The sequence below is a fragment of the Erythrolamprus reginae genome, chromosome 11, assembly GCF_031021105.1.
Source record: "Erythrolamprus reginae isolate rEryReg1 chromosome 11, rEryReg1.hap1, whole genome shotgun sequence".
Taxonomy (NCBI): domain Eukaryota; kingdom Metazoa; phylum Chordata; class Lepidosauria; order Squamata; family Dipsadidae; genus Erythrolamprus; species Erythrolamprus reginae.
In genome coordinates, this window is record NC_091960.1 from 30,289,836 (window position 1) to 30,313,952 (window position 24,117).

At 44.0% G+C, this 24,117-nt stretch overlaps 1 protein-coding gene across 1 annotated transcript in view; it reads left to right on the top strand.

The window, feature by feature from the left end:
* GRHL3 (grainyhead like transcription factor 3) overlaps positions 1 to 24,117 on the top strand; it is an 89,076-nt gene that overhangs the window by 60,856 nt on the left and 4,103 nt on the right. Inside the window, exons 11-15 of the mRNA XM_070764219.1 lie at positions 3,124 to 3,257; positions 4,844 to 4,881; positions 5,937 to 6,025; positions 7,399 to 7,484; positions 12,322 to 12,386. Coding sequence (XP_070620320.1) covers positions 3,124 to 3,257; positions 4,844 to 4,881; positions 5,937 to 6,025; positions 7,399 to 7,484; positions 12,322 to 12,386 — 412 coding nt within the window. The remainder of the gene's footprint in view (positions 1 to 3,123; positions 3,258 to 4,843; positions 4,882 to 5,936; positions 6,026 to 7,398; positions 7,485 to 12,321; positions 12,387 to 24,117) is intronic.

A 24,117-nucleotide genomic window follows, 5' to 3' on the forward strand; every position in this document is an offset into this window, starting at 1 on the left:
AGGCCGCTTTACTGGGATCGGCACACATAATTCGCCGCTACATCACGCAGTCCTAGGTGCTTGGGAAGCGCCCGACTGGTGATGAAATACGAAATGCAGCATAGTGATCTCGTTTGCTGTGTTGTACTATAATAATAATAATAATAATAATAATAATAATAATAATAATAATAATAATAATAATAATATAACAACAACAACAGAGTTGGGAGGGACCTTGGAGGTCTTCTAGTCCAACCCCCTACTTGGGCAGAAAACCCTACATTATTTCACACACATGGTTATCCAATCTCTTCTTAAAATTTTCCAGTGTTGGAGCATTCACAACCTCTGGGGGCAAGCTGTTCCACAGATTAATTGTTCAAACCAATAGGAAATATCTCCTTAGTTCTACATTGCTTCTCTCCTTGATTAGTTTCCATCCATTGATTCTTGTTCTACCCTCAAATGCTTTGGAGAATAGCTTGACCCCTTCTTTGTGGCAGCCCCTGAGATATTGGAACTCAGCTATCCTGTCACCCCTGGTCTTTCCTTTCATTAAACTAGACACACCCAGTTCCTGCAAGCGTTCTTCATATGTTTTAGCCCCCAGTCCCCTTGTCATCTTTGTCACTCTTCTCTGCACTCTTTCTAGAGTCTCAACATCCTTTTTGCATCGTGGTGACAAAAACTGAATGCAGCATTCCAAGTGTGGCCTTACCAAGGCATTTTAAAGTGATATTAACACTCCATGTGATCTTGATTCTGAAGTCAGTTGCTTTAGAGTTGCACAGATGGACAAGATCATCTACTGTTAGGCCACTTTGACTGATCTGGTGCCCTCTAGATAAATCAGTGCAATTCTGCTAATTCTCAGCTACCCAAGAAACTGACCATAGACTCCCAGTGTTCTGTCGGGCTCTCTGGTAGAATCCTCCCAAAAATTCACAGGTACAAATTTCAGACACACACACATTTGAAAATTCAAAACAATGTTCTTTATAATGAAAATTCACTTAAACTAAGCCCTCTTTTGGGATAGCAAAGAGCACTGGTCTCCAAACAAACTGGTAATTTATACAAGTCCTTAACAGTTCTGTGATACTTAGCTTGCAGCTGTGAGGCAATTCACAGTCCTTCTTCTTTCACAAAGTGAAACACACTTTGCTCTGGTTTAGTTTCAAAGCGGGGGAAAATCAGCACACAAAAGGTCAAAGTCAGTAAAGCAGTCATGAAACACAACGATCAGATAATCCTCCACAATGGCCAAACCCACAGGCTGCTATTTATAGCAGCCTCACTAATTACCACAGCCCCACCCAACCACAGGTAGCCTCATTTTCTTTGATAATAATCTCTCAGTTGTTGTTGCCTATGCATCGCTCTCCGCATGCGTGGCTGTATCATTAACTCTTGTTCCGAATCCAAGGAGGAGCTAGATAATTGATCTCCTTCTGAGCTGTCTGCCACACTCTCCTCCTCCCTGTCACTCATGTCTTCTTGGTCAGAGGAGCCTTCATCAGCAGATTCCACCGGGGGCAAAACAGGCCTGCAGCATGTGGATGTCTCCCCCAAATCCACAGTCCTTGGGGCAGGAGCTGGGGCAGAGCTAACCACAACACCTGGTCTGCTAAAGAGTTTGCACATTCCACCTAGAATCCAAGCCAGGCCAGGTTAGCCCAGCCCCTGCTGGATTTAAAGTCCTATTTTAAAATCCCTTCTCTTTGCTTATTCTATTTTATTTATTTACCTATCAGAGCTAGACCCCGTAAGGTTGACACATGCCCTCTGGGAAGCTTACAAAACAAATCCATATTCAAAACATCATAAGTAAGATGTCAAATAAAAACAGCCATAAAAACTGCAAAAGGGAGAAGGGTAAAAGAGCAGCCAGCGAGATTATTTTTTTTTTTAAAAAAGAAAGAAATAGCAGACTGAACTAGTTTCAAGAGCCTCGGTGATTGCTCCAAGGCCACAAGGAAGGCTTGGCACACTCTGCCTCGGGGCCTTCAAGATAGCAAAGAAAGGGTAGGGGGGAAATCCCTGGAGTAAGAGCTTTGTTGTATGGACGCCATAGCCCGAAGGCTTGTCATTCCAGTAACCAGGAGTCAGGTTTCCAAAAATGGGGAAGGCTATAAAGAAGCTGTAAGATGATTTGAGTTGACCATGAGGGTCATATAGGAGAAGGTAGTTGTTAGAGGTTTATTTATCTACTTATCTATTTATTTGTAGATCCACTGTAGATCCAGTCTGGAGGAGTGTTTCCCAACCTTGGCAACTTGAAGATATCTGGACTTCAACTCCCAGAATTCCCCAGCCAGCATTCGCTGGCTGGGGAATTCTGGGAGTTGAAGTCCAAATATCTTCAAGTTGCCAAGGTTGGGAAACACTGGTCTGGAGGACAGAAGGAAAAGGGGGGACATGATCGAAACATTTAAATATGTTAAAGGGTTAAATAAGATTCAGGAGGGAAGTGTTTTTAATAGGAAAGTGAACACAAGAACAAGGGGGCACAATCTGAAGTTAGTTGGGGGAAAGATCAGAAGCAACGTGAGAAAATATTATTTTATTGAAAGAGTAGTAGATCCTTGGAACAAACTTCCAGCAGACATGGTTGGTAAATCCACAGGAATTGAATATTCATGCCTGGGATAAACATATATCCATCCTAAGATAGAATACAGGAAATAGTATAAGGGCAGACTAGATGGACCATGAGGTCTTTTTCTGCCGTCAATCTTCTATGTTTCTATGATTCTATTTAGATTTATAACCTGCCCTTCTCCATTTCAGTTACACAGATATTTTTAAATGGTGTGTCAATTAGTCATTTTATAATCAGCTGATATAACAAGTATACAACATAACTAATATTTTAAATGTTTATTTATAAACTATATGGTAGTGCTGGATTCCAAAAGCACAATTAATTTATACATTTTTTAAAATATAAAATTCCCCTCTTAAGTGTGATTGTTTGGGTGTGTATAATTGGATACCCTGCATATGTATCTATCATCTTTAATCAGGTCACTCCAGAAATTTTCCCCACAAGTATGATAGCTGACTTCAAGGTTTCTGTTAATTTGGAATAAGGAGTGTGATTTTTTTTTTTTTTAAATAACTTTCTTTTCTATCTTTTAGGTTTGAAAAGCTGTTTAGTTTCAAGCTATCGCAGCAATGAAATCACTTACCTCAAGCCCCAAAGTGACTTGGAAACGCAGCCAGTCTTATTCATCCCAAATGTTCATTTTTCAAACCTCCAAAGATGTTCAACGGTGAGGCCCTACAACTTATGGCTAAGATCCTCCAGAGTTCTGTAAAGAAAACATGGACTTTGGAATGGATCCATGCTTTGATCCGGTTGAGTTGAAAAGAATCCACCAAGGTTGAACTTCTGTGGGGGAGAGGATTCACAATCAGTTGTTGTCCAGAAGGCAAAAGTCTTCACAGGATTATAACTAGGGAGTTCATTTTAATGGTTAAAACATCAGGGTAGAAAGCCAGGCACTCTGAATTCTAGTCCCATTTTAAGAATGAAAATTGACTTTGTGACTTTGGACCAACCACCTGGAAACTGTGAATTCTAATCCCACTTTAAGAATGAAAGCCAACTGGGTTGGTTTAGGGTCAAAACTATCTCAGTTCAACTTCTTTTACAGGGTTTTTGTCATGGGGAAAATAGCAGGAGGAAGGATTATTATATATACCGCTTTGAATAACTCATAAAATATAACAAAAGCAAGATATAAATGATAAATTCTTAATATATTACCACTCAACTTAAACTACTGTTTCTTTCTCCCTAGCTAAACAGTTAGTAGACTTTGTTGTATATCTGATACGTAGGTTGTAAATCTGATATGTAGGTTGGTTTAATTTTTATTCAGTGGTGAGTAAATATGTAGACAATGTATTCATACGACATGCTGATCCGGACAAGTCATAAAGCTGGGTTGGGTTGGGTTGGGTTGGTTGGATGATCCTATTTCATTTGATTAATATGCGGTTGACTATCACACAAACCCAAGAAAATTGATTATTCATGACCAGGTTAAGCTTATGGTGTGCACATCCAAATATTTGGTCAGCATAGCAATTATTTGAGTCTCTGTCCCAGAAAGGAACACACTCTGTGGGAATGACATATGATTTGGACCCCCCTACTTATCTCTCTTAAGGAAAAGGAGGAGCGAAGGTGTGTAAAAGTGTGTAATTAGTTGAGCATGACTTAAATCCCAAGAGGAATGTGGACATACAGTGTTCCCTCGATTTTCGCGGGTTCGAACTTTGCGAAAAGTCTATACCACGGTTTTTCAAAAATATTAATTAAAAAATACTTTGCGGGTTTTTCCCCTATACCGTGGTTTTTCCCACCCAATGACGTCATAGGTCATCGCAAACTTTCATCTGCCTTTAATAAATATTTTTAAAAATAAACTTTAATAAATAAACATGGTGAGTAATAATCTAAGTGGTTGCTAAGGGAATGGGAAATTGCAATTCAGGGGTTTAAAGTGTTAAGGGAAGGCTTGTGATACTGTTCATAGCCAAAAATAGTGTATTTACTTCCACATCTCTACTTCGCGGAAATTCATCTTTTGCGGGCGGTCTCGGAACGCATCCCCCGCGGAAATTGAGGGAACACTGTATATTGAAAAACCAACCTCTGATCCAGCAAGCTATTTAGCAAAGGAGATATTTTGAGTGGAGTTTCCATGCAAGCCCCCTTTGAACCCTTGAAGAAAAGGCAGAATCTAAATCTAATACCATAAATAAAGCTTTGCAGTGTTATTGCAAATTGAGGGAGGGCTTTAAAATGGCTGTTTGTCTTTGTTCAAAACATCTCCCTTCCTTTTTACAGGTATTACCTACTGCTGGAGTGCCACACGATTCCCACAGGTGTGTAATACATTTCCCTTGGTGGTGGAGGCATGGATGGGGTCAACAATCTGAGGCCAAAAATGTGTCTGCTTCCCCGTAGTTGTTGCCTTTATAGCTCATGGAAAGTGAAATATTTAAGTCTTTGATCCAGACATGGGTCTACATACAAACCTTCAGTGCTCTGGACCATGAAACACTTGAATGCTGCATGTTGGGTGACATTCAACAGTCACTGTCCTGCTTCAGCTCCCATATGGCGGGGAGGGGGGTGCCGTAGTCAGTGATTTCCATCTGGGAATCTCTAAGGGTCTAGTTTCAAATGAGGGGGTGACACTTCATTTGGGGTGTCTTTATGAGCAGTAGAGAGAGTAGTCCATCAGCATGTATATCAGCATAAATGAAATAAAGTGAATTGTCCTTTTTTGTAAAGGACAAAGCTTTGAAGTTGGTCTGTCCGTCCATCCATCCACTCACCCATCTGTCCATCCATCCATCCATCCATCCATTCATCATCCATCCACTCACCCATCTGTCCATCCATCCACTCACCCATCTGTCCATCCGTCCATCTGTTCATCCATCCATCCACTCATCCATCTGTCCATCCATCCACTCACCCATCTGTCCATCCCTCCATCCATTCATCCATCCATCCATCCACTCTCCTATCCATCCACTCACCCATCTATCCTTCCATCCACTCACCCATCTGTTCATCTGTCCATCCGTCCATCCGTCCATCCATCCATCTATCCATCCATCCACCCAACCACCCACTCACCGATCCACCCTCATAATCCATCCACTCACCCGTCCATACTCTTCTGTTCTGGGCAGTTTTTCCTATTACCCATAAGGTGGATTAAGCTGAAAAATGTAACTAAATCCACTTGAGGACTCTAAGGGGCCTTGAATGTGAGACTTTCCGGTCTAGAACTAACTCTTTAACCACTACGCAGTCTAGATTCAGTTATGGACATCTGATTGATTTGGGCAGATCCCTTGTGTTTTATATATTACAACCCAGAGGCAGTTCTGAATTTGTTCATTTTCTTTTTTTCCCCCAACCTCAGCTTGCCCTTAAAACGGAGCTGCCCTTCCTTCCCCGACCAATTTGATCCCATAGCCGCAAAACAAGTGAAAGAAGAAGACCCCCAACGAGGTAAGGTGGAAGAGGCAGGTTTGTTTGTTTGTTTGTTTGTTTGTTCAACTTCTATGCCACACAATCGCGAAGGACTCAAGGCGGCTTACAACAATAATAAAAATGCAATATAAATAGATACAACGCAATTAAAAAAAGAAATCAAACAATATCTGAAACTAAAACATTATCAGAAACTGAATAAATCCATCCATCACTTTCCTTAATTTGTTCTGATATCACCTGCTTTTTGCTCTGAAGCAGAACAGGGACGGAGGGCAGTGAAGTTTAGGCCATTAAAGCCCTACATGGCATCGGACCAGATTACCTATGGGACCGCCTACTGCCGCATGAATCCCAGTGTCTGGTTAGGTCCCACAGAGTCGGCCTTCTCCAGGTCCCGTCAACTGGACAATATCACTTCGTGGGGACTAGGGGAAGAGCCTTCTTTGTGGGGTGGTGGATGGCCCTCTGGAATCAGCTCCCCCTGGAGATTTGTACTGGCCCCAATGTCCTCGCCTTCCGCAAGAATCTGAAAACCTATTTATGCCCCTAGGCTTGGGGTCACTAGACCCTAGCCTCTGGCCCACGAGTGTGTGGTATGTTTGTGGTTTGAATCTGAATGAATGATTCTTTTTAATGCCGTTTTAGCCGTTTTAGAATGGTTTTAGATTAGTTATTTATATTAATTGGATTTCAGATGTCTTATTGTACATTGGTGGGGTTTTTATATATATGTTGTGAGCCGCCCTAAATCCACAGAGAGGGATGGCATACAAGTCCAATAAATAGATATATTAGATAGATAGATAGATAGATAGATAGATAGATAGATAGATAGATAGATAGATAGATAGATAGATAGATAGATAGATGATAGATAGATAGATAGATAAAGATTAAGATAGATAGATGATAGAGAGAGAGAGAGAGATTTAGATAGATAGATAGATAGATAGATAGATAGATAAATAGGGAGAGAGAGAGGGAGAGATTAAGATAGATAGATGAGAGAGAGAGAGATTAAGATAGATAGATAGATAGATAGATAGATAGATAGATAGATAGATAGATAGATAGATAGATAGATAGATAGACAGACAGAGAGAGAGAGACAGAGAGAGAGAGACAGAGAGATTAAGATAGATAGACAGACAGACGGATGGATGGATGGATGGATGGATGGATGGATGGATGGATGGATGGATGATAGTCTGTGCCCAGGGATAGTAGAGAAACATGGGAGTGTGTGAGATGAGGTTGTGAGAAATAGGGGCCTCAAAGAAAAAACGCAATGGGTTTGTGAGGTTCTATATTGGAAGGAGAGAAAAGGGGGCTTCCTTCTTTTCCTGCATCAGCAGATTCATTTGACCCTTCTCTCTTGTGTCTTTCAGTCCTGCTCTACGTCCGACGAGAATCCGAGGAAGTTTTTGACGCTCTCATGCTGAAGACCCCCGATCTCAAAGGCTTGAGAAATGCGGTGAGTTCCTCTCCTTGGTCAGCCTACAGCATGGGAGGTGGCTGTCTTGGCATTAGAATCAGAGATGGCGAACCTTTTTTCCGTTGGGTGCAGAAAGTGTGCACGTGCGCACTGTTGCACATGCGCGAGTGCCCACACACATAATGCAATGCCCCTCCTGCACATTCCACCCCCTGCACCAGGGGCATATTGCCATTACCCCCATGCGTGCAGCTTTGGTTGTCTTGCTACCTGCATGCGCGCTATGCACCTGCCCCCCAGCATGTTTTTGCTTCTGTGCATGCACAAGAAGCAAAAATGCACCAAAATCTCATGAGATGCATGTGTGAATGAGATTTCTATAATTATTTGGCTTCCATGGATGCGCAGAAGCTAAAAATTGCTGAAATCTCACATGCACGTCCCCTTGTGAGATTTTGCTTCTGCGCATGTGCATGAAACAAAAATACGGAAAAAAGATGGTGGCATCCATAGGACTGGCTGTGTGCAATCTGGTGGCTGCTACCAGTGCACTGTCCCCTATGTACTGGTAGCAACCTTCTACTGCCAGTAGTGGGTTCTAAATCCTGCCACTATGGGTTCTCTGAACCGGGAGCAATCCACTGCTGATGTAGCCCATTGACAACCTGACCTGGGCAATGCACACGATTCCCCCCACCCACTGGCCCCCACCTGCGCATGCACACAGTCCTCACTGAAGCTTCTGCACTTCTGGTAGGCCCACTGGGCTGTTTTTCGCTGTCTGCAGGGTTCAGGAGAGCCTCCTAAATCCTGGGGAGAGCGAAAAACAGCCCACTGGTCCAACCGGAAGTTCAGAAACAAACTTCCGGTTGGGCCTTTGGGCCATTTTTGTTGCCATTCTCAGAGTTCACGAAAGCCTCCTGAAGCCTGGGGATGGCGAAAAATGGGCCAACCAGAGGTTTGGAAATGAGCCGTTTTTCACCCTCCCCAGGCTTTAGGAGGCTTTCCTAAACTCTGAGGAGAGCAAAAACGGCCGAAAAGAAGGCCGAAAATCACCGCTCGCTGGAGCTGACGTAGGGCAATATTTATTTTTATTTTTTTATTTTATTCATTTGTCCAATACACAAATACATAGGAAGAAAAAAAGACATGTGGTAATATACATAACCGTAAAAGTGAACTTAGAGGAGAAGATATATGAAAGGGAGAGAATATATATGATAGGTGAGAGAAAGGAAAGACAATTGGACAGGGGACGAAAGGCACACCAGTGCACTTATGTACGCCCCTTACTGGCCTCTTAGGAACCTGGAGGGGTCAATCGTGGAGAGTCTAAGGGGGGTTGGGGGTTAGGGGTTGACACAATTGACTCCACGTGTCACCTGTGGCACACGTGCCATAGGTTCACCATCACCAATATATACCATAGAGACAAACAGAGCTTAAACAACAAACAGTTCCTACTTTTAAAGTTTCTGTGAAGATTTGGTTCTAGGCCTGTTTCTGGAGACCGTTCCCCTGTTCATTCTCTGCTCCTTTTCTCTCTAGATTTTGGCCTGGCTGGAAGTTCTCCCCCTTCCCTCTACCGCCAGGCACATTTGCTCACTGTTTAAAGAGCACACAATGCTCGAGCATATTTCTGTGATGTTTATCAACGCCGGTTCCTGATAACCCTCGGCTGGGCTTTGCTGAGGCGGGGAATAAAGCAAACAATCTCCTGAAATGATCTGATAGCCATATTTATGGCTTTGCTTTATGTGTGTGTGTGTCTCTCTCTGTCAGTGTGTGCCCTGCTTTTGCACACTTTCAAACTGGAGAAGAGCAAATAACAAATTTCTTTTTTTTTTTCTGAAATTGCCTCCTTGGGAGCTGTAGTTTTCCACACTAAAATGGTTTCTCTATTTGCTGAAATGAGGCTGTAGCTTTCCCCCAAAAAAGGGATGGCTGAGAAGTTAGAATAGAATCCTGTACAATAACAGAGTTGGAAGGGACCTTGGGGGTCTTCTAGTCCAACCCCCTGCTTAGACAGGAAACCTTATACCAGTGATGGCGAATATTTTTTTCCTTGGGTGCCGAAAGAGTGTGGGCATGCGCTATCACACATTCGAAAACAGCTTCCCTTCTCTCCCAGAGGTCCTCTGGAGGCCGTAAATGGCCTGCTTCCCAACTTTTGGTGGGCCCAGTAGCATCATGTTTTGCCTTCCCCAAGCTCCAAAGGCTTCCCTGCAGCCAGGGGAGGGTAAAACGCCCTCCCCGCAACCCCCCTGAGGTTCTCTGGAAGCCAAAAAATAAATAAAATAATAATAATAATAATAATTATTATTATTATTATTATTATTATTATTATTATTATTATTATTATTATTATTATTATTTATTAGATTTGTATGCCGCCCCTCTCCATAGACTCGGGGCGGCTCACAACACAATAAAACAGTTCATAACAAATCTAATAATTTAAAATTTAAAATATTTTAAAAACCCCATTATTAAGCAGACATACGTACAAACATACCATACATAAATTGTATAGGCCCGGGGGAGATATCTCAGTTCCCTCATGCCTGACAGCAAAGGTGGGTTTTGAGGAGTTTACGAAAGGCAAGGAGGGTGGGGGCAGTTCTAATCTCTGGGGGGAGTTGGTTCCAGAGAGTCGGGGCCGCCACAGAGAAGGCTCTTCCCCTGGGACCTGCCAACCGACATTGTTTAGTTGACGGGACCCGGAGAAGGCCCACTCTGTGGGACCTAATCGGTCGCTGGGATTCGTGCAGCAGAAGGCGGTCTCGGAGATATTCTGGTCCGATGCCATGAAGGGCTTTATAGGTGATGACCAACACTTTGAATGCCCTCCCAGAGCCTCTGTAGGAGCAAAATATCAGCTGGCCACCACATACATTCAGGTTGGAGCTGAGCTAGGGCAAGACCACCTTCTGCCGCACGAATCCCAGCGACCAGTTAGGTCCCACAGAGTGGGTCTTCTCCGAGTCCCGTCAATTAAACAATGTAATTTTGCAGGACCCAGGGGAAGAGCCTTCTCTGTGGCGGCCACGGCCCTCTGGAACCAGCTCCCCCCAGAGATTAGAATGGCCCCCACCCTCCTCGCCTTTCGTAAGCTCCTTAAAACCCCACTCTGCCATCAGGCATGGAGAAACTGAGATATTCCTTCCCCCTAGGCCTTTACAATTTCTGCATGGTATGTTAGTGTGTATGTTTGGTTTTATAATAAGGGTTTTTAGTTGTTTTAGTATTGGATTGTTACATGCTGTTTTTATCATTGTTGTTAGCCGCCCCGAGTCTACGGAGAGGGGCGGCATACAAATCCAATAAATAATAATAATAATAACAGCTCGCATGCCAGCAGATATGGCTCCATGTGCCACCTGTGGTACCTGTACCATAGGTTTGCTATCACTGCTCTACATCATATGTTATAGGCTGGTTCTCAGCCTCTGCGATGCAAAAATACTGTTTGTTTGCTTTTGGCTTAGTACAATTTGTGAATCTTGACTTTGAGGCTTATTCAACAAATAATGACTAAAGCAAACTAAGCTTGACCTGTGAACCATGGTTGAGTATTGATAGAACTTCACACCAGATGTTAGGAAGGTCTTCCTAAGATACAAAATCTATTGTTCTAGGGGGATAATCAAAAATAGGTGGGGGGGAGTCACAATGGTGGCCATGATTGTGTAACCACACCATTGCAGCCATCCTCTGTTCTGTCTGGGTCACTCCAGAAGCTATGACCAACCCAAAAAGATAAGCCAGACACACCGGTAGAATCCAAACACAGTTTTATAATGGTAAAGAGAAAAGAAGCCAACAGAAAATGTCCTTACAAATCAGGAAAACACTGGAACTCCAAATAGATACACAAAGGCATTTGTTCATACAAAAACACAGGATTCTTGATGACAAACGAGGCTGTTGCTAACAGGCACAAACCTCCCACGGGTCTTCAAGACTGCTGGGCCACGAGCCAGGAACAGAAACGCTGAGACAATGCAGATAACAGCAACTCCACTCTGATAACACTCCACACTGCCGCAAGAGTTTGCCTGCCTTATAAACCCTTCCCTGCTAATGAGGACCACACCCAACCCCCTGGTGTTCCTCATTCAACGCTGATAATAGTTCTTCAATTGATTCCTCCTTTGATCTATGCATCTCTGTCGCATGCTAATGACAGCTTGTGCTTCGTCATCCAATGACTCCAGAGACTCTAGAGAATCCAAGCTACTGGCTTGAGAGAGCCCCTCCCCAGGGCTCCCAGGCCTTTCTTCCTCGTCACTTTCCTCTCCGCTCTCATCCTCCCCCGGGCATGGAGCCAGCAGAGACGCAGCTGGTCTTTCATCTGACTCAGGCTGAACCACAACATCCTCTTGATTTTTTTTTTTTTAATCCTCTCCCAACTGCATGGGAAACCATGCATTGTTCTTGCGTTGCAAGGAAAGATTTAAACCAGAATTTCAGAAGGGAGAAATAAACATTAGAAACAGAGATTAGCCTAAGCCAGGGGTCCACAAACCTGGCAAATTTAAGACTTGTGGAATTCTGGGAGTTGAAGCCCACAAGTCTTAAAGTTGCCAAGATTGTTGGCCTAAGCCATCATAATTCCGATACTAGAATAGGATTTGAACAGGGTTTTCCTGGATCTGATGCTCTTTATCACTGAGTAGGTTAGTTTTCAGCTCTCGGTTGTTTGATTTCGACATGGGAATCTCTAAGGATGATGCAATTGCAACTGGTTTATGGTCAGAATTGAGCGAAATGAATGGGGAAGTATTACATGTACCAACGGCGAGTTTTATAAGCCCAGGAATCCATTCATCGGAATGCGCAGATCGATGTAAAACTATTCTTTTTCATTTTCCAGATTTCGGAAAAATATGGCCTGCCCGAAGAAAGCATCTATAAAGTCTATAAAAAGTGCAAACGAGGGTAAGTGATAGTTTGTTTGCCTTGTATGACATTCCTGGTTCTTGGGCATACAACAAGTCTAGCAACTAGGCAAGAAAATGTCTACAGGGAAAGAAGTAGGATTTGGAAGCAATTAGGACTTTTGGCCACCTGTCAGAGGTCGAGGGAAGAATTAATAAGCCTCAAATTAATTTGGAAGAAATTCTGTGCTTTTATGAGCAAAATAAACAAATAAGCATTAATTTTTTCACTTCAATTTTCATTTCATTGTGTTCAGAAATGTTCAAATTAATGCTCACATTAGAGAAACATCTTTAGGCTGTGGCGAGGGGGACGTTTGCCCAGGTTCGCCTGGTGCACCAGTTGCGGCCCTATCTGGACCGGGACTCACTGCTCACAGTCACTCATGCCCTCATCACCTCGAGGTTCGACTACTGTAACGCTCTCTACATGGGGCTACCTTTGAAAAGTGTTTGGAAACTTCAGATCGTGCAGAATGCAGCTGCGAGAGCAATCATGGGCTTCCCCAGGTATGCCCATGTTACACCAACACTCCGCAGTCTGCATTGGTTGCCGATCAGTTTCCGGTCACAATTCAAAGTGTTGGTTATGACCTATAAAGCCCTTCATGGCATCAGGCCAGAATGTCTCCGGGACCACTTTCTGCCGCACGAATCCCAGCGACCAATTAGGTCCCACAGAGTTGGCCTTCTCTAGGTCCCGTCAACTAAACAATGCAGTTTGGCGGGACCCAGGGGAAGAGCCTTCTCTGTGGCAGCCCCGACCCTCTGGAACCAGCTCCCCCCAGAGATTTGAACTGCCCCCACCCTCCTCGCCTTTCCTAAGCTCCTTAAAACCCACCTTTGCCGTCAGACATGGGGGAACTGAAACATCTCCCCCGGGCCTATACAGTTATGTATGGTATGCTTATATGTATGTTTGCTTTTAATAATGGGTTTTTTAGTGTTTTTTTAAAATTATTAGATTTGTTATATATTGTTTATTATTGCTGTGAGCCCCCCAAGTCTACGGAGAGGGGCGGCATACAAATCTAATAAATAAATAAATTAGTATACTCATGAAAAAAGTATTCAAAAAGACGATTCCAGTAGTTAGAACCAACCTTTTAAAACTCTGGGTCTAAAAGAACCCGGAAGGTAACATTGGTAACTTTTTTTGCCCAGCAAAAACTGTACACCCCTCCCTCCAAAAAAACCCACCACCCTTAGAAAGAACCCCTCAAATGAGACAAAGTCATGGAGTTTCAAGTTTCAAATATGCAGGGAAATTTTTTACAGGGTCTCAAACTTCTTTTCGGGTCCTTTTAGAGCCGAGGGGAACAGCAGGGTTTAATCAATTTAACACCTTCCACAATGAGAGCCGAAGTTCCTATTTGGGGCACAGCTGGTGTTGGCATTGGGAAAGGGCCAAGGTTTGCATTCCTTCTTTTGCAATCTTGTTCCAGTTGGCTTCTATTTAACTGTCTCTTATTTTTAAAATTGGGGGGGGGGGAGCCTGAGGAAGAAGTGTGTGTGTATATATATATATACAGTGCATGGAGAGGTCTGGGGAATTTAACAGATACATCGTTATCTCCCCAGGTGATGGCCTGAGGTCACCATGTTGTCATTTATCTTTATCATCGGGGCCCTGTTATTTGTTTGTTTCTCAAAACCAGCAGGATTGGAGTAACCCTGAGGCTTAGCGTGGGGAGATGATGCTGGCTTGGAGCAGTTTTAGAAGCAAAGTCTGTGCTAGGTTCTACTAATGGGACTAATTTAGAGGTTGTAAATATAGCATTTACTGATTGGAGGTACCACCATTTCAGCAAGGGCAGCTACCACTTAGCTATATAGTCAGAACGAACAGAGGACTTCAATATTACAGCAACTGCACAGAGAGAATGATAGATAGATGATACAGATCAGTGTTTCCCAACTTGCTGGCTGGGGAATTCTGGGAATTGAAATCCAAATATCTTCAAGTTGCCAAGGTTGGGAAACACTGATATAGATGATAGAGAGAGAGAGAGACAAAGACAGAGAGATCACAAAGAGAGGAGTAAAGGGTAAGTATAGATGTTATAGATGGATGGATGGATGGATGGATGGATGGATGGATGGATGGATGGAGAAAGAGAGAGAGAGAGATGATCGATAGATGATAGATGATAGATAGATGGAGGGAGGGGGGGAGGGATGGAAGGAGGGATGGAAGGAGGGAGGGATGGATGGACGGATGGATGGACGGACGGACGGACAGACAGACAGATACATAGATTCTGGGAATTGAAGTCTAAAAATCTTTAAACTTACTAAGGATGGACATTCTGCTCTGAAGACAAGATTGACACTATACTGGTGAAGATTGTTGTTATGCAAAATGATGCAGGCTTGGAACACAAACCCATTTTTCATTTAATACAGTAAAGGGATGTGAGCTAGAAGTGACACTTTAGAAGCAGGATCTTAAAATCCTTACAGAGGACTCCAGGAAACCACTGACACACACATTACACACACAAGGTACAACTATTGAAATAAGCAGCACATTGCATGCCCGGAACCTTTAGGAATGGAACATAAATCTGGTCTGGGTTTGATGGATAGAAATTGAAGTTTTGGGAAGGGTACCAAGAGTCCACTGGGGCCAGGAGTGGTATCTCCAACAGATAAAATTTAGAAATACAGGCTCCTTGCTGGTTCGTACTTGAGCTAATTCATAGGACCTAATTCATTCTTGAGCTCGGCCATCTCTCGCCAAATACTTTCCTCTTACGCAAGGACTGAGTAGCCGCTTAAAAATCTTTTGCATTCCACTTTGCAGCTGAGTCTGAAGGATACAAAAGCAGGGTCGCTAGGGGTGGGTGGTAGATTGACCGCTAATCCCTGTTTCCCCTTTTCTCTCCTCCACCTCTCAGTTTGGGCAGACAAAGAAACATAATAATTTGGCAGCGGGGTGGACCGCCCATCCTTCCGCTAATCTTGTTGTGTCTGGATAACTGCAATCCGCAGCCCATCGCAGAGAATGGAGGTTTTGTGTTCTCCCTTCTAGCAAATCCCAGGCCCTCTCGGGGCTTCTGTTTTTTCAGTAAGGTGCTGCTGCAGGTGGCTTGGCCCTCGGATATCTGGATCCAAAATGGAATTGCAGCACGAATCCCAGTGACCAGTTAGGTCCCACAGAGTTGGCCTTCTCCGGGTCCCATCGACTAAGCAATGTCGTTTGGCGGGACCCAGGAAAAGAGCCTTCTCTGTGGCGGCCCCGACCCTCTGGAACCAGCTCCCCCCGGAGATCAGAACTGCCCCCACCCTCCTTGCCTTTCGCAAGCTCCTTAAAACCCACCTCTGTCGTCAGGCATGGGGTAATTCAAATTTTTCTTCCCCCTAGGCTTATAGAATTTATACATGTTATGCTTGTATGTATGAGTGGTGGGGGTTTTTTTGTAAATTGGGGTTTTTTAGATTGTTTTTAATATTAGATTTGTTTACATTGTCTTTTTATATTGTTGTTAGCCGCCCCGAGTCTTCGGAGAGGGGCGGCATACAAATCTAATTAATAATAATAATAATAATAATAATAATAATAATAATAATAATAATAAAAGCCATCAACACCTGAAAAGAACCAATCTGATTCAAGCTTTTTCTCCCATGCTCCTATTATGGCACAAGCATGTCCTGAATAATTGCCCAACCATTTAACCTCATCACTGTTAGAAGGAGTGAGGTTTGCTCTCTGTTTATATACAGGTGGACTGCCAATATTGGTGGGAGTGTTCTTTCCTTCTTGGTAGCTCCTTGATAAAGCTATTGTTTATTATTTCTTTATTGGATTTGTATGCTGCCCCTCTCCTAGGACTCAGGGCGGCTCACAACATATCAAAACAATATACACTATACGTATCTAAAAAAATCCAATTAATACAGCTAAAAACCTTTAAAAACTCTAATAACATTTAAAATCATTCATTCCCATTCATACAGCAAGGCATACTACATATGTCGGCCAGAGGGCTAGGGTCCAATGGCCCCAAGCCTGGGGGCACAGATAGGTCTTTAAACCTTTACGGAAGGCGAAGAGTTGGCCTCCTCTGGGTCCCATCAGCCAGACCAGTGTTTCCCAACCTTGGCAACTTGAAGATATCTGGACTTCAATTCCCAGAATTCCCCAGGCAGCTTTCGCTGGCTAGGGAATTCTGGGAGTTGAAGTCCAGATATCTTCAAGTTGCCAAGGTTGGGAAACACTCAGCTAGACAATGTCAGCTGACGTGATCGCATGGGAGGGCCTACTCTGTGGCGGCCCCGGCTCTCTGGAACCAACTGCCCCCAAAGGTCCGTACTACCCCCACCCTCCTGATTTAGGTCCTGGTCATCCCAAAGTTGTTTTTCCAAAAGGCAAGTGAACTTTCTTGCTGTTTTTTTCAAAAATGTTTTGCTTCTTATCCAAGAAGAAGAGAATTGAAGAAGCACCTTTAGAAAAACACCTTTAGGCCATTCCCTTCATCACTTCCTCCCACTTCAACCTGTTATTGTTGTTGTTGTCATTATTATTATTTATTAGATTTGTATGCCGCCCTTCTCTGAAAACTCGGGGCGGCTCACAGAATCAATATAGAAACAAAGCATACACGACAAATCTAATACATTAAAAAACTGTAACTAAACCCCCAATGTATTACTCAATCAAACAATCCAATCACACCATGCATCACATTTATTGGTCATTGGGGCAAGATCTTATTATACCTTTCTGGGTCTTTCAATGCCTCCAAACTATTTATTTTATTTAATTTGTGAAGTACATATTAGTAGTATACAAAGAAATAACAATGTTTATGTACATGATGCCAGTAAGAGAGAAACATTAGGACGAGGAATGGAAGGCACTCTGGTGCACTTATGCACGCCCCTTACTGACCTCTCAGGAAATGGGAGAGGTCAACAGTGGACAGTCTAAGAGTAAGTGTCAACCCCTAACCCCCAACATTTCTCCCCTAGACTCTCCACGATTGACCTCTCCAGGTTCCTAAGAGGCCAGTAAGGGGCGAGCATAAGTGCACTGGTGTGCCTTTCGTCCCCTGTCCAATTGTCTTTCCTCTCTTTCACCTATCACATATATTCTCTTCCTTTCATATATCCTCTCCTCTAGGTTCACTTTTACCCTTATATATATTACCACATGTCTATTTTCTTCCTATGTATTTGTGTATTGGACAAATGAATGAATGAATGAATGAATGAATGAATGAATGAAAGAAAGAATGAATGAATAAATGAATAAATAAAAAAATAAAAAAATAAAAAAATAAAAAAATAAAGTTTTGAGGGTTAGGTGATGATACTACAGAGTCACATAGTGAGTTCATGCATTAACTACTCAGTTACTAAAGTTGTATTTCCTGCAGTCGATTTTGAAGCGGTTTACTTTGGGTTTGTATCTGCTGTGTGCTTGCGTATTGTCGTGGTTGAAGCTGAAGCAGTTGTTGACAGGAAGGATGTTGTAGCAGATGATTTTATGGGCTGTGCTTACGTTGTGTTTAAGGTGACGTAGTTATAATCTTTCTAAACCTAGGATTGTAAGTCTAGTTGCGTAAGGTGAATCTGTTGCAAGTGGGGTAGTGGAGGGCTCAGAAGAGGGCTAGAACCCTGGCAGGTGACCGGTGGCAAGGAATCTGGAGAGCCCTCCTTCACCCTTCACCCCATGTCCCCTTTAGTACCACCATGTGTGTGTGTGAGAGAGAGGGGGGGGGAGGCTGAACCTGACGTTCTAAGCCTCCGTCTAAATACACCCCGCCCTGCCCCACCCCACGTTAAAGACAGATTGATGTCCAGGAGGTGACCTTCAGTGGGAGGGAAAGCAAAGCCAATCCTGTTCCTTAATTTGGTCCACAATAAATAAGTAAGGAGAAGTCCTTTCAGTTGTTGTCAGTCTTGTTGCTGTGGCAGAAATACAACTTGGCATAGAACACCAAAATTTATATAATTCACTGCCGTCTCGAGATCAGATGGCTGGCGCTTCAAATATGTCATCTTGAAAGTGAGGTTTTTTTATTTATTTTTATTTATTTGTTTGTTTGTTTTGTCGAATACACAATGAGGGGTTTTAGTGGGTTATACACATAGTAAAATACATGATGAAAGTTATAGAGGAGATACCCATAGTAAAATATATCTAAGAAAGAATAGAAAAGAAGATATAGTAATAGAACATATCAATGAAAGAATAGAAGAAGAGATATAGGAATAGAAGAAAGGTAGAGGAGATATAGGAGAGCAATAGGACAGGGGACGGAAGGCACTCTAGTGCACTTGCACTCGCCCCTTACTGACCTCTTAGGAATCTGGATAGGTCAACCGTAGATAATCTAAGGGTAAAGTGTTGGGGGTTTGCGGATGACACTATGGAGTCCGGTAATGAGTTCCATGCTTCGACAACTCGATTGTTAAAGTCATATTTTTTACAGTCAAGTTTGGAGCGGTTAATATTAAGTTTAAATCTGTTGCGTGCTCTTGTGTTGTTGTGGTTGAAGCTGAAGTAGTCGCCGACAGGCAGGACGTTGCAGCATATGACCTGTTTCCTGACTCTCTTTGCTGAGAGCCGTTGCAGAGCCCTTGTGCGTGGAGCATTACTTTAACAAGCAGAGATTTCATGGTTTAATGAAAGAAGACTCCACTCATAATCCCAGTAAAACAGGTGCGAACGTGGCACAAAAATAGACATAGCTTAAAAATGAGCTGGGAAGATCTTGCTCTAACTTGCAAAAGTATTTCGTAGGTGGTACCTGGAAATTGCTGAGGAGCGGTGCCTACGTGGGCCTTATATTTACTATCTTTTTTTTAAAGCACTGCTGCAGAAGTGCGATTGGGAGATGGGAAGGTTTTAGCTAGTGAAAGATAGGTGGGGGGGAGGATTTAAAAGAGGAAGATAGGGACAAATTCAAGCAAAACGACCCGGCTATAAGCAGCATTTCAGGCCACCAATGCAAAATGGGTTTTGCTTTTAACTTCCTCTTCCTTCCTCCATGTACCAACACATTTTGTACACGCTTTGTGTGACATTACCAAATACTTACTTTCAATGAAGACTGGTAAATTATTGGAGAGATCTTTGTAGGTTTTCCAGCGACCAGTCAGGTCCCACAGAGTGGGTCTTCCCGGGGTCCCGTCAACCAAACAATGCCACTTGGCGGGACCCAGAGGAAGAGCCTTCTCTGTGGCGGCCCCGGCCCTCTGGAACCAACTCCCCCCAGAGATTAGAATTGCCCCCACCCTCCTTGCCTTTCGAAAGTTGCTTAAAACCCACCTCTGCCGCCAGGCATGGGGGAACTGAGATATTCTTTCCCCCTAGGCCTTTACAATTTTATGCATGGTATGTTTGTATGTATGATTGGTTTTTATATAATGGGCTTTTAACTGTTTTTAGTATTGGATTTTGTTATATACTGTTTTATTGTTGTTGTTAGCCGTCCCGAGTCTGCGGAGAGGGGCGGCATACAAATCCAATAAATAAATAAATAAATAAATAAAATCTTTCTGCCTGGTGATATAGTGATAGTAACATGGATTTATGCATTCCTCCGATATCAACCTATGTGGGTTTTGTTTTGGGTTTTTTGCTAAGTATTTTTTAAATGGACCTTTCGAATTCACTCATTGTAACAAACCATAATATAGGTTCTTATTTTTATTATTATTTATTAGATTTGTATGCCGCCCTTCTCCGAAGACTCGGGGCGGCTCACAAGATACAATATAAAACAATGCGTACCCAAATCTAAAATCTAAATGAATAAATAAAATTGTTGTGAGCCGCCCTGAGTCCTTGGAGAAGGGAGGGATAGAAATCCAATAAATAAATAAATAATAATAAAAAACAAGATGGCGGCACCTACAGTGCTACCGAGAACCAGTTTGGGTTCATGGCAGGCCTATGTCACTGCCTGTTCCAGAGATCCAGGGCGCTAATTTATTACCAGTTCCAGCAATCCAGGCCGCTAATTTATTACCAGTTCCTGCGACCGAGGCCACTAATTTATTACCAGTTCCTGTGACCCAGGCCGCTAATTTATTACCAGTTCCAGCGATCCAGGCCGCTAATTTATTACCGGTTCCTGCGAGGCCACTAATTTATTACCGGTTCCTGCGACCCAGGCTACTAATTTATTACCGGTTCCTGTGACCCAGGCCGCTAATTTATTACCAGTTACTGTGACCCAGGCCGCTAATTTATTACCGGTTCCTGTGACCCAGGCTGCTAATTTATTACCAGTTCTTGCGACCCAGGCCGCTAATTTATTACCAGTTCCAGGGACCCAGGCCGCTAATTTATTACCTGTTCCAGCGATCCAGGCTGCTAATTTATTACCGGTTCCTGAGACCCAGGCTGCTAATTTATTACCGGTTCCTGAGACCCAGGCCGCTAATTTATTACCGGTTCCAGCGACCCAGACCACTAATTTATTACTGGTTCCTGCAACCCAGGTCACTAATTTATTACCGGTTCCATAGAACCGATCCGAACCGGGAGGAACCCACCTCTGGCTTTACTACTAGAAAGGAAGCGGCTACTCTGCTCCGTCTGAAAAACAAACCCTTGCACAATCCTAGCGGGAACCTCTTTGGTTCTCTTCGGCGGAGGACAGGCTGCCAAAGCATCTTGATTACCTTGATTGTGAGCCCTCCAGCTTTGGGGGGAGTGTGTGTGTGCGTGGGGGGGTGAGTTTCACTCCATGGGAACCAGCTTGCAAAGGGTTTCCAGAGTGGCGTCAGAGGGGGGTGGAAAAGAGAGAAGGTGCCATGCCTCTGAATCGCCTCGGGTCCTCCCAGCAAACCGCAGCTCGTCTCCCCCAGCCTGTCTCTTTGCAAGCGCCAAGCGTTCTGCCTTCCCCTGTCTTCCTGGAGCCCTTGCAGGGACGGAGATGCAGCCAAGCAGCCCGGGTTTTTTCCTCCGGCTCCTCCCCAACGATGCTTGGCAGATGAGCTCATGTTTGCCTTGGCCCACGTCCAAGGCCTGGGCTTAAAAGACCAAGAGGCAGCCAAGTTCAGCATGGTGAGAAGTTTGCCTGGGGCAGGGGCTTTGAAAAAAGGGTATTTTGGCTGAGGAGGAGGGCTGGCTAGGGGGAAGGAGGAGAGCTGGCCTCTCCTAAGAATGACACCTGCCAGAAACATCAGGATAACATCACCTGTCCAAATGTCCATCCACTGGCTGGGTGGGCTGGGACTTCTCTATAGCAGTGTTTCCCAACCTTGGCAACTTGAAGATATCTGGACTTCGACTCCCAGAATTCCCCAGCCAGCAAATGCTGGGTGGGGAATTCTGGGAGTTGAAGTCCAAATATCTTCAAGTTGCCAAGGTTGGGAAACACTTTCTATAGGTCAGGGATGGCGAACCTTTTTGGATTTGCGTGTGCATGTGCTGGCAGGTATTATTATTATTATTATTATTATTATTATTATTATTATTATTATTATTTATTAGATTTGTATGCCGCCCCTCTCTGAAGACTCAGGGCGGCTCACAGAATAGATACAAACATAATAAGCATGTAGCACAAATCTAATAATTTAAAATACAACTAAAAACCCTAATGTAATACGCAATCATACAGTCCAATCACACCCATTCCCTCCCGCCATGCGTGTGTCCTCCCCCTTCCCCTGCGCTGCCCCTGTGCAGGCACATAACCCCCTCCATCCAGGGAAGCTGCACTCGTCTTCAGTGCTAGCGGGGCGCTGTCTGAGACTGGCCTGAGTGCCTGTGCATCCCGCAAGGGCATGCATGGGCGTCGGTGTGATATTTGGCTTCTGCGCATGTGCCGTGAGGATGCTCGCGCACAAGAGATTTTGCCTATTTTCAGTGGTTTCTTTGGTGCCGTGCACGAGGATGCTCGCACATGCGCAGGAAGCAAAAACGTGCCACAACGGAACATGTGCATGCGTAAGATTTCAACATTGTTTTTTTGCCGCACATTCATGGAAGCAATCCACAGAGAGAAGCCTTCTGCCGCACAAATCCCAGCGACTGGTTAGGTCCCACAGAGTTGGCCTTCTCCGGGTCCCGTTGACTAAACAATGTCATTTGGCGGGTCCCAGGGAAAGAGCCTTTTCTGTGGGGGGGGCCGGCCCTCTGGAATCAAACCCCCCCCAGAGATCAGAATTGCCCCCACCTTCCTCGCCTTTCATAAGCTCCTTAAAACCCACCTCTGTCGTCAGACATGGGGGAATTGAGATATTCCTTCCCCCCAGGCCTATACAATTTATGCATGGTATGTTTGTGTATACGCTTGGTTTTTAATAAGGGTTTTTAGCTATTTTAAATATTAGATTTGTCATACGCTGTTTTATTATTGTTGTTAGCTGCCCCGAGTTTATGGAGAGGGGCGGCATGCAAATATAATAAATAATTATTATGCGTCCCCTCGGGAGATTTTGCTTCTGCGCGTGTGCAGAAAAACGTTAAAAACCAAAAATTCAAGAAAAAAGATGGTGGCGCCCGAAGGACTGGCACCGAAGTGGTTGCACACAAATTGCGCAATCTGGCGGCCACTACAGGTGTGGAGTCGCCTAGCACACAGGTAGCGACCCACCACTATTGTGGACTTCAACTCCCAGGATTCCCCAGCCATGGGCAAGCTGGGGAATCCTGGGAGATGAAATCCATACATCTTTAAATTGCCAGGGGTTGAAACCCAGTGTGCATGTGGTAGTGATGCTACTACAGCTACAGAGGATCGTGATTGCTAAAACTGCAATGGAATCTATTTGGGGGGGGGGAATACAGATTAGATAATTTAATGGAGCAAGCAGATACATTGAGAGACTTCCTGAGATATTCTACCCCTTCCCCTTATCTGATGCAAAATTGCCATAATCTCATTTCTTGATAATCAGCCCATTGTGGAGTCCATTTTTGAAAACAAGATTTGGTGGTACCTGAATAATATAAACAGTATTACAGTGATCCCTCGATTTTCGCGATCTCGTTCTTCGCGAAACGCTATATCGCGATTTTTCCCACCCAATGACGTCACTCTCTTCCTTCCTTTCTCATCTTTCTTTCTCTCTCTCTTTCTCTATCTTGCTTCTTCCTCTCTCACACTCTCTTCCTCCCTCTCTCATCTCTTTCTTTCCTTCTCTCTCTTTCTCTATCTCTCCCCCTCTTGCTGGCGGGCGGCGGGCGGGCAAGCGGGGGCATCAGCGAGGAAGACCCAGGGAAGGTTCCTTCGGCCGCCCAGCAGCTGATCTGCTCGGCAGCGCAGCGAGGAGCCGAATCGGGGTTTCCTCTTTGCGTGGGCGGTGGGGAAACCCCGATCTTCGTCTGCTCGCTGCTGTTGCGCTGCCGAGCAGATCAGCTGCTGGGCGGCCGAAGGAACCTTCCCTGGGTCTTCCCCGCCGCCCACGCAAACTCCACCATCTGCGCATGCGCGGCCATGAAAAAAGGGTGCGCATGCGCAGATGGTGTTTTTACTTCCGCAACCCTACATCGCGAAAAATCAATTATCGCGAGGGGTCTTGGAACGGAACCCTCGTGATAATCGAGGGATCACTGTATATTCATTGTTGGAATAGGTGGTATTAATTGCAGTACACATTTTGTACAAATACAGTGATACCTTGTCTTACAAACTTAATTGGTTCTGGGACGAGATTCTTAAGGTGAAACGTTTGTAAGATGAAACAATGTTTCCCATAGGAATCAATGGAAAAGCAATTAGTGTGTGCAAGCCCAAAATTCACCCCTTTTGCCAGCCAAA